The following is an 11898-nucleotide window of genomic DNA, read 5'->3' on the forward strand; positions in this document are numbered from 1 at the left end:
AGCAAAGATAAAAAGGTCAGGATCCCAGAAAATAATGGAGAGCTAAGAGAAATAAAGCCTGCCTTTTGCACTGCTTTTCCTTACCACGTACTTTGCATTTTATAATTTGGAAGAACTCTCAGAGACTGATACTATGAGAGTATCATGGGATTGCATAGGATTAAGCATGGGTATTCAGATTTGGCAAGGAATAGAGAAAATAGATCACCAACAGAGTACTCAAGGAGTGAAAATAAATCAGAAAAAAAAAATCAGCCATTACAAAGTATGTAACCTCGTTTAAAATTAGCTCAATTCTTAATCTGAATGAGGTGATGTGGTCTCACCCCAACTGCCTGGCAGAACCAAAGTAAAATGCTATGGTGGGTAATATTATTGATAGCCTTAAATATCCTGAAAAGTTTTCCTTCATAATGTCCAGCATTGAATTTTTTAAAGTGTGAATTGAGAATAATTATCCAAATAAACAAGCAAACAAAAAAAGACAAGATTAAAATATTCACAGAGAACCAGGCAATGAGATTATAAAATAACTGTAGTATATACACTAAATTCAATGAAAAGACAGAGAATTTTAGCCATGAACTGAAAGGTAATAATAATCAGTTGAAAATCTTATTTTTAAAAGTTGCATTAATTTAAAATAAGTATTCAATAGGTGAGATAACAGATTATACTTATAACTGAAAGATTAATCAGAAGGCAATATCCACAGTGAAGCATGGAAAAATAAGTTAATAGAAAACACAAAAAAGAATATACAATATTTGGAAAACAGTTAAAAGTTACACAGACATATAATTGGATCATATAAAGAGAGGAATTAAAATGTGGATCATAAGCAATATTAAAAGGATAAAAAATTGCAAAGCAGATGAAAGAAATCAAGCCAAAAATCCAAAAATTTTAACCAGGACCACCAAAAAAACAGGTTCACACAGGAATGCCAAAGTAAAACCACTGGAAAACAGAAATAAAGAGAAAATCTTTAAGGTAGTTAGAAAGAAGAAATTATCTTAAAAGAATCAATAATAAGATTAACAGCAAATATCTCAAAAGAAACTACAGAATCAAGTAGACAACAAAATGGTGTTTTTAAAAATATTCTGGAAAAAATAAACCGCTAACCTAGATTTCTATACTCACTGAAAATATCTTCTTAAAGGATTAAAAAGTGCATTGCAAATAAACAAAAGCTGAGAGAAGTTGTTACCAATAGACTTGCTGTAACAGGAACACTAAAAGGGATTATTCAAGAAAAAATAATATAAATCAAGATAAAAGCACAGAGAAGCAGAAGAAATGAAAAATATCTGTGTAATGAAATATTCCTAAAGAAAATATTACAAAATTAATACAGTGGTGTATAAAAAGAACAATATATAAAGGTCAAGTTAGAATTACCCTAAAAATGCATGATTGAATTAACATTTGGAAACTTATTAATTAACATAATATCAAAATAACAGGGTGGAAAAAGTAATGTAATCAGCTCAATAGGTAGAGAAGAATAATTGATAAAGTATAATGTCTATTAATAAGTTTTAAAATCTCTTAAACTAAGCATGAAAGAGTCTCCCTTAATCTGATAAGAATATGCAGACCTAAAGGATGGAAGAGCATGCATATTATGGTAATATATTTAAATATTTCACATAAGATCAGAAACAAGACGAGGATGCGATTACCACCATTTCTACTCATCATAGAACTGGAGACTCTATGTAGTGCATAAGATAAGAAAAAGAAAAACACAAAATAAGTTAGAAGGAGAAAAAATAAAATTGTTATTATTTGCAGATAGTATGATTATACATACATAAAATATAAAATATTCATGGAAAAATTCTTAGAATTCACAAGTGAATTTATCAAAGATATTTGATGTAAAGACAATATACAAAAATTAATTACATTTCTGTATACTAATAATAAACAAGAAAATAAAATTTTGAAAATTATATAGTTTTAAATGGCATCTGAAAACATCATATACTTTGAGCTAAATCTAACAAATGGCATGCAAGATTTCTATAATGAAAGTATAAAAATACTGAAAGTAATTTTTAAATATATAAATACATGAAAAGATATACCAGGTACATGATTTGGACTAATTGATATTTTTTTAAAAAACATTCTTTATAATTGAGCTATTCATTCAATGCAATAAATATTTCTATGACTTTGCTTTTGTGTCCATTTGTTTTTGTTTTCAAACTGCTATATTTTAAAAGTAATTGGCCAATCTTGAAGAACAAAATTTTAGAATTTATACTATCATATTCCCCGATTCATTATATAGCTTCACTAATTAAAATTTTGGGATACTTGTAGAAAAGTAGGCAAATTGGCAGAATGACAGAGTCTAGAAACAGAACCACACATGCAAAAATGTATAATTTATGATGAACAGCACTGTAGAACACTAGAGAATGCATAGACTTTTTGATAAATTGGGCAGGGTCAAATGAATAGCCAATGTAGATCAACTGGCTACTAAAAAGTAACTAATCCTCACTCCTGTATCACTGCCCTTTCAATGTGATATTTAATATCCTCTCATCAAGGGATGAAGCTTGACAATGCAGGCAAGATGGACAACTAGAAGCTCCTAGCACTCAGCTCCCTCACAAAGAGAGCCAGAACAATGAGTAAAAAACTACATTTTAATAAAAATAACTGATGGAGAGCACTGGAGTCCATCAGAGAAGTAACAGAAATCCTGGTGAGCACAGAAACTCATGATGGCTTCGTAGAAAATGAAAGAAAATACCAGGCCTCTACCAATCCATCCCCCAGTCAGGATCATCTGGGAACCAGGTAGAACTTCTCCCTGCGATGAGGAGGTAAGCAAGAGGATCCCAGAAAGCCCGATCAGCACTTTGAACACCTACAACATTACCTTTTCTGTGCTAACAGTTCAAACTAGTCAGAAGACAAAAAAATACCAACTAGTCATCTAATGTATTCAATTGTTCCTCAACCTATTTCTAACCATATTCAGGAAAACCAGGACCTGTAGCATGTCCTGGTAGTACTAGTAGCTCTATTCCATCATCATCCAGGAAGGGATACTCTCAGGAAATACTGCTTGTTCTCTGGGTGGAAGGGACAATAGAATATGTTTTCTTAGGAAAATGTGGAATTTTCTTCACCTTCTGCCAAAAGAGTTGAAACACATACAAGCCCTTCTTCAGAGAGTTTATCTGTTCACCTATAGTTATAGCCTGGGAAGGAGAATCTTGCTGTGTTGGAAGGAAGTTTATGCCATTATCTGCAGGCATGCATGCTGCCAATAAACAGAGTGGCTGCCACAGAGTGTAATTTGTCTATTTTAAAGGTCTTCTTCTTCATCTTTTGAAACTCCAGTTGTAACAATTGCCAACTGAATCAGTATTTACACAATTATATTTTACAAAACAGAAGAATTCTTAAAGACAGGTTCCCAAGAAATCATACTTTGAAGACTTAATGGTATAAAATAAATGCTTTCATAACTCTTCAGGGAAACTGATTCAATATCATCCCCCAAACAGATTCCTCTCTCTTCAGGATATTTCCCTTTCTATCATTTCATGCCACACTTCCTCCCCTGAGCTAAGGAGTTATATCTAGAATGGTGTTTCTCTACAGATGTAGTAAAGAGGAATACTTACAAGGACTTAATGAGCCTTAAGCCCATGTTTATGCCCAGAGGACTCTGAAGACTCAGCTCGGGGATCCTGGGACATGCTTAGTCATGGGGATGCCTTCACTCAATATAAAGTTTTTCTCCACATGACCAGACAGGCTTGGGGCTCAGCGGATTGAAAGGGAACCCAATCACCATCTTTAAGAACCTGGGCTCATGCTGCACTCTGCTCCAAGTGGGGCCTGGGAGAGGAATTATCAGAGAAGTAAGAATTTTTGGACGGGGGGGTGAGATGCTACAGAAAGGAGAGGAAGAGAGTAAATGAAGACGGAAGGGGTCAGAAGCTTCTGCTTTGCTGAGAAATTATCCCAAGCACCATTCTCTTCACAGAGGAACACAACAGAGCACGTGGGATTGGAACAGACATCCATAGGTGAGAACAGTGGCATACCAATGAGTTATACGCAGAATTTCTATCTCTTTCTTTAGCACATGCTCTCTCTCTCTTCCTCTCTCTCTCTTCTCTCTCTCAAACACACACACACACACACACACACACACACACAGTCATAGAGTACACTGTTCAAAGCCAGAGTGCCACAAATAAAGTCTTATAGCAGCATGGCCACATATGTTGTCAATAAGAGTGAAGATTATTGTGGCTACCAAATTGATTTGTTGGGAGAGAACCAGGCCCATTGACTAAGCTTACTGTAGCTCATCTGAGACAGAAAGATGCTATTGCAGACCACAGTTTTATGTCTGTGTGCTTGAGGTGAAGGAGCTGAGACATGTCAGTATCCAAATAAAATTACTTAGGTAGTATACATGTACAATTTTATTCTCTCTCTCCATCATTGTCCATGTAAATTCGGATGTTGCCAGTTGTAACTTGGTTCCCTGTGTCCCTACTACTTTATGGAACCATATCCAAGCCAGTTTTACTATAAGCACAATACCCCTGCTAGATCAACCAGACTCAGCCTGCTCCTCTGGCTTCCTCCTGTATGACACAGTTATGAAAGAACCTGGATGAAGGTAATTATCCACTCATAGCAACTGCTTTGGCCCTACCAGCTAGGGAAACCTGTAAGAATGAGGACAGAAAATTTCCTTTCTAACTGAACAGTATTGAGTTATGTTTGTATCCATAAAAACCTAGAGATACGTAGAAATGTCTGCCCTATGCCACTCCTTCACTGTGGCCTCTTCGGAGCCATCCCTCTATAATCTGATCTTATATCCAGCTATGACTTAATTATAAATAATGGGCTTTTTACAATAAAATAACTTATTTCTGCTAACAGGTAAATTATTTTAGCTGTCTGGGGCTAAAAGAAAAATAAAATGTCATGAGGCATTAAAATAAATAATTACAATTTATTGAGAATACACTATGTACTAGCACCTATTCATACATTGGTCTTATTTAGCCTTAAATAAACCATGTTAGCAACATTTATCATCTCGTTTTTACAGGAGAAAAAAACTGATCTACATAGTTAAGGAATTTTTCCAAAGGTCTCAAGCTAGTAAATGGTTCAGCAGGATTTCAAGCCATGTATGAATGGTTTTAAAGTCTATAAAAATCATTTATAATATTCTACTAGAGTCAGCAGAAAAAAAGATCCAGCAAAGTAAAAAAAAAAAAATCACAAGTCCAAAATTTGAGCTTTGGTGGGCACAATAAGGGAGAGATCACTATTATCAATTTATATTTTGAAATGAACTCTTGGGCAAGGATCTTTGTCAATGTGAATATCTAGAAAGGATCAATTTAATATTTTGCCCTAAAGAAATGATCTTGAGATTACTGGTTATACACTATCTGCTATCATTTGTGGCCCATAGCTGCACCAAAAAGAAAGCAAGGATTCAGTCCAAAACAGAGAGTGGATGTCCTGATGGTTTTGAACTATACTATCAAAGAAGTGTCCCCTCTGCCACAAAGCTGGGCACTTTTCCCTCAGGTGGCAAAGTGTCATGTTGAGAAACAGCTTCCCTGAAGATTGGGCTGAGTCTTGATTATCAATCTCACAACACATCATCCTAACTATTTCCTCCAAGTCAAGTCACAAAAATCACTGCTCTCTGATTTTTCAGCCTGACATCTTCCCCTCAACACTGGCAAACTTTCTGCTCTTCTTTCAATTTTCTCTCCAGATTCTCTGAAAACAAAAAATTCTCTCTTTCTTTTTGTATAGAATAGGGGATTATTAACCCCTTCGCCTGTGTATTTCTACTATGTAATAACTACCTGGAAAAGTTACAGGACAACTGATATATGCAACCACATATGTTATAAAACATGCTTTTTCTCCCTACTACTCTCTCCAATCCTCTCTCCCTCCCCTACACACACCCACACACACACAAAGCACACCTAATATAATCCCCCAAACCCTGATTCAATTAAATGCTGAACAACTAAATGCTGAACAATTGGGAACCAACACTCATGTGGCAGCGTTGAGGATAATAAAATGATTGCCCCTGGTGCTTTGCTCCTAGTTGCAGCTATTCTCTTGGTAGAAATAAGGCCAATACATGCATGAATGTTATACAATTCAGGTTATGTTAGTTGCTACAGAGTTTCACAGTGTCCTTAGGGACACAAACAGATAAAATAAGGTAATTTTGTTATTTTCAAGGAATCAGTGAAGATTATTTAACATTTTAATTTCAGTATCATTAAAATTTGCTAGATATTTGATCTGTTTATACCCAAAGCTATGCACAATTTTAGGACATATATTCATTAACACACTTTTGTGTGTTAATCACTGATGTGATAGGTTATAAGGAAGATAAACATAATTTGACTGATGAGCAAAAAGCATTTTATTGGACGAACATTAGGGAATCACAGGATAAACAGAATCTTGGAAAAAATGGGATCAGAAACTAAGGTGGTTCATGAAGATTCAGAAGCATCAAAAATAGCAATCACCCATACTATTAATAGAAACACACTATTAGGTTAGGTGAGTTAGAACAAGGAAAATTCTAAGAAAGGCCATCTGATTAACCATCCTTATATGATGTTATTGTACAAGATCCATGAGACAAATCCCTACATTTATATCATAACAAAACATAGAAAATTGTAGAAGGTAGCAGTTTTCATTTGGACTAGGAATCTTTATCACTTTTTTTTTTTTTTTTTTTGAGACACAGTCTCACTCTGTTGCCCGGGCTAGAGTGAGTGCCGTGGCATCAGCCTAGCTCACAGCAACCTCAAACTCCTGGGCTTAAGCGATCCTACTGCCTCAGGCTCCCCAGTAGCTGGGACTACAGGAATGCGCCACCATGCCTGGTTAATTTTTTCTATATATATATTTTAGTTGGCCAGATAATTTCTTTCTATTTTAGAGAGACGGGCTCTCACTCTTGCTGAGGCTGGTCTTGAACTCCTGACCTCGAGCAATCCACCCACCTCGGCCTCCCAGAGTGCTAGGATTACAGGCGTGAGCCACCGCTCCTGACCAGAATCTTTATCACTTTTAAAAATTATTAAGATACTCAGAGAGCTTGGGTATCTGTGAAATGTAGCCATAATATTTACAATATTAGCTATTAAAGCCAATTTTTAAAATTTAACTTTAAAACATTAATAAGCCCATTACATAAAACTGTAAATTAGATAGTTTGTTAAAATAACTATTTTTTAAAAATAATTTATAAGAATGTTATTGTTTTATTTTGCAAACATCTTTAATGTCTGGTTTAGGATAATGGAGCTGGAATCTCATGTTTACATCATTTACAAATGCATTTAATCTACTGTGATAACACCTCATATAGTCTATGGAAAATTCACTGTGTACTCCTGAGAGAATGAGACTGAAAATGGCTAACATTTTCTATTATCATAAACATGGTTTTGATTTTGTGTATTTCCAGAAAGGTACACAGGAATCCCAAGATCCCAAGACCACACTTTGAAGAACATGAGATATGGCAATTTCCCCAAAGTAAACAAGGTCTACTTAGGAAAGTAGTGGAAGAGAATGCCATGATGTAAATATCCATTGCATTGTGAAATATTTCCAGTTTTTTCATAATTTCACAAATTAGAAAAAATAAATCCATGAACTATATTGTCTATGATGGATCTCAGAACAAAATCCTGTGTCAAAAGACTTCCTCAATTATCCTCTGGAAAGAAGGGAATCTTTAATATTTGTAAAGTAACCACTTACATCTGTAGTCCCCAACACCCACGGTGGCCAGTACCGGACCATGGCCTGGTTCCTAACTGTTAATACTGCCTGAGCTCTGCTTCCTCCCAACGCTGCCGTCTGTGGAAAAATTGTCTTCCATGAAACTAGTCCCTGGAGCCCAAAAGATTGGGGATCCCTGATCCAGAACACTGATTGGAATCTTTCCATCTCTCCAGGGCCTTGATAAGAGATCTTAAAGAAAGTGAGATCCTTCTTACTTAACAGGAATTCAGTGATGCTTGCTAGGAGAATGTCTTCAATCAATGACACCCAGTTCCATCCCCCCTTCTTTCTCTTGCTAGGAGTACCAGGACTGGAAACTTTACATATCTGGATTGCTTTCCCATTCTGTATTGTGTACCTGATTGCCCTTGTGGGGAATATCACCATTCTCTACGTGATCAAGACTGAACACAATCTCCACCAGCCCATGTTCTACTTCCTGGCCATGTTGTCTATAATTGATCTGGGTCTGTCCACATCCACTATCCCCAAAATGCTGGGCATCTTCTGGTTCAAACTCCAAGAGATCAGCTTTGGGGGCTGCCTTGTTCAGATGTTCTTCATTCACATGTTTACAGGCATGGAGACTGTTCTACTGGTGGCCATGGCTTATGACCGCTTTGTTGCCATCTGCAATCCTCTCCAATATGCCATGATCCTTACCAATAAAACCATCAGTATCCTAGCTTCCGTTGTTGTTGGAAGAAATCTAATTCTTGTAACCCCATTTGTGTTTCTCATTCTGCGGCTGCCTTTCTGTGGGCATAACATCATCCCTCACACATACTGTGAGCACATGGGTCTTGCGCGGTTGGCCTGTGCACCCATCAAGGTCAACATATTCTATGGGCTCATGGTGATTTCTAATATCATTGTGGATGTGATCCTGATTGCCTCTTCCTATGTGCTTATCCTTCGAACTGTTTTTCGTCTTCCCTCCCAAGATGCTCGACTAAAGGCTTTCAATACCTGTGGTTCCCACGTCTGTGTCATGCTGTGCTTTTACACACCAGCATTTTTTTCTTTTATGACACACCGTTTTGGCCGAAACATTCCCCACTACATTCACATTCTTTTGGCTAATCTATATGTTGTTGTCCCACCTGCTCTTAACCCTGTCATCTATGGAGTCAGGACCAAGCAGATCCGAGAGAAGGTTGCAAAGATATTTGTACAGAAAGAATAATTCTGTGCAAAGTTTGGATCAATATGTTTATATACAACCCAAATTATAACCATCTGAGCTCTCTTTTTAATCTTCTGTGACACTAGGTTATGCTTGCCTGATTTTTCCTTTTGACTGGAAGTGGCTTAAGGTTGACAGATAATGTAAAGCTACCTTTGCTGTCCATTTCCCCCACCTCCTTCCCTGTATCTGGACAAAGGTTAGAGACCAACAGAGAAAGCAACTGTGCTGAAGGTGGCAGTGGCTTTGGAGTAGAATCACTTGCAAAGGGTGAGAACTGTACCCATTTCTCCATATGTCTTCTCTTTACGTAAGTTTAGATTCTGAAGGACACTGATCAAATAATCTTATTTTATAGATGAAAAAATAATGTATAGTCCAGTGGCAGTGTCTGAATTAGAACATCTCCTGTTCCATGGCTTCTATTGTTTGCAGTAATCCCAAATTTTGTCTTCTTTCTCTGGAATCTTTGATCATTAGTTTAATGTTCTTTCAGCCTCATCTTACTGTCACTTTTGCTCCCATTCTTCTTTCAGATTCCTATTCTTTCTCTCTCCCTTTTCTTCTTCATTCTTTTCCCAATAAACTAAGTCTATGAAATGAGGAATATGAGAGACTACAGTGTAGGCATTAAGGAGACATGGTACTGCTTTCTTACTTGAAGCAAAGTCATTTTAGATGTGAATACTTGTATGTGTTCTGTGTTTAATTCCAATTGAATTCTGTCTTACAGTTTTCCTTCAGATATACAGGACTTCATAAAACTTAGAAATCAGGTTCATTCATTTAAGCACAAATCCAGGCTTGATATCAGCGTCAAAATAATCTCAGTATAATCTGTTATCTTGTAGATTTCCAATAGTTAGTCCCATTTCCAAACTCCTGATATGGCTGGAGAATGTGGTTTGCTTTAAAATAAGTCAAAGGTTCACTGAACTGAAATTTGCGACTAACCAGAGAACTTATGCTCAGAAATCAGGAGAACTCTCCGTCATATCCTACAATTTGGAACCACTGTGTAAATCTGGATGACAATATACAAAATAGTCAAAAGTACACAGAGAAAGATATTTTTAAATGGGGGTATATATAACAAAGAAGAAAAGGACAGCAACACTACCTGTTCAATTTCTGTGACTCTGGGAAGCTCTTGGTCTGAAACTTGACACTGACCAAGCATAATTCCTGCATCCTAGAGTACTTTGTGGAATTTCTTTAGGTCTGTGTACACAGGTTATAATTTGTTTTTTACAGCCATTGCTTAATACATTTAAAATTTTATGGGAACAGAATTTTAAAGGTGGAAATACATTGAAACCTGATCTATCCCCTTTATCTTACAAATAAAAAAAAAAAAACCCTGAGGTCCAAAGAAAGGCAGGTACTTACATGCATAAAATGTATAAAATGTACCCATCTTTACCATTATTTGCATGTAACAAGGGAAGGAAGATCACTCAGAAAAATTCTTTTGACCACAAATTCTTAACTCCTGAAGGATATTTGAGTAGAAGATATTTTATGTATGTATGTGAAGCTTCACCATGGATCCAAAGTGGGGATATCTATTAATAGAAAAGTGGGAGATAGAGTGAGTAGCCGGGGGTTGGTGCTTGTAATAAGAAAAGGAAAACTACAGAAACTCTGAGTGCAAGTGCTGGTAGAATAGTAATAAACAGTGACTGAAATTGTGACAGCATTCATTACTGTGGTCCACAGTACTGAGTGCTAAGCACTAACCAGCATCCTGATCAATGTCTGTACCACACATAAACATGTTAAATAAAGATAAAGCTTTTTCTTCTCTCAGTGATATGAAGGAGTCTGTGACATGTATAAAGCAATTTTCTGGTTACATATATTTAAAGGAGTGGGGAAAATTAAATATAAGCATAATAGTGTGCACAGTGTAGGCTGGAGTTACTGTAATACTTGCCCTGAAATGATTCATAAACAAGCTGCAATATCACACTTAGATCTGGCTGAGTTGAGTCCAGGTCCTGGGCTCCCTTCTCAGGGGACCTATGGGATTTGGAGTAGCTTCCTTAAAATTTTCTAAGTCTACTTCTGTTGCATGAGACCAGCTAGGGACAGCAATGCTATCTGGGCAAGGTATCCTGACCCTGGACAAAATATATGTAATTCCAATTCTCTTCTTCAGAGAACTCTGTGACTTTCTTCTTTCTATACTCACCAGCTTATGGAGTCAGCCATTTGTCCTAATGAACTCTGTGATCCAGGTCTATGGGGTTGTCTTGAAATCCCATGGCTGGGATCTGGTTTCAAGAGAGTGGCTGGGTGAATAGATAAAACTCATTCTGGAAAGCACAGTTTTCTTTCATGAAATCACACAAGATGAGGCCACCAGAAGGGTGATGACATGCTGATTTATTATAACTCTCCTGTCAGACACAGGATAGATTCAGGACTCTGGTCTACCACTGGTCCACTGGTGAACCCTGGGCTCCAGCCATGTGTTAGGGCTGTAAATCTTTGTTCAAACCCTCATGCTGCCTTCTACCTATAATACCCAAAGGTGTTTGTGGGAGCAGCAGAAACCCTTTACCTAATTACCCCACAACCCTGACAATGGTACCCAGATGATCATCCCAACCCTGTGAAGGTTCCACACGACCTGTCAGGCATTCCCACAGAAGTGGCTACACCTATACACTTTAAAAGCTTTTGAGACCATAGCTCTCCAATACCACCAAGCACTTCCAATCTATGTCCTGTTTCTCCTCCAATTGATATAGCTACATCATGCCTTCTTTGTCAGTGTTAAATAATTCCAGATGAGGTAGGGGCATGAATAGAAATGTTCTTCTCACTCTGCCCACGTAAGCATCACC

General features: G+C 36.9%; 1 protein-coding gene across 1 annotated transcript; it reads left to right on the forward strand.

Annotated features, from left to right (window-relative positions):
• Positions 1 to 8091: 8091 nt before the first annotated feature.
• LOC123641616 (olfactory receptor 52E4) lies at positions 8092 to 9108 on the forward strand. The gene has a single exon (XM_045556498.1). It carries the CDS (start codon positions 8093 to 8095, stop codon positions 9044 to 9046), a length of 954 nt encoding a protein of 317 aa, XP_045412454.1. The 5' UTR covers position 8092; the 3' UTR covers positions 9047 to 9108.
• Positions 9109 to 11898: the final 2790 nt, after the last annotated feature.

Source organism: Lemur catta, chromosome 7 (assembly GCF_020740605.2).
Source record: "Lemur catta isolate mLemCat1 chromosome 7, mLemCat1.pri, whole genome shotgun sequence".
Lineage (NCBI taxonomy): Eukaryota > Metazoa > Chordata > Mammalia > Primates > Lemuridae > Lemur > Lemur catta.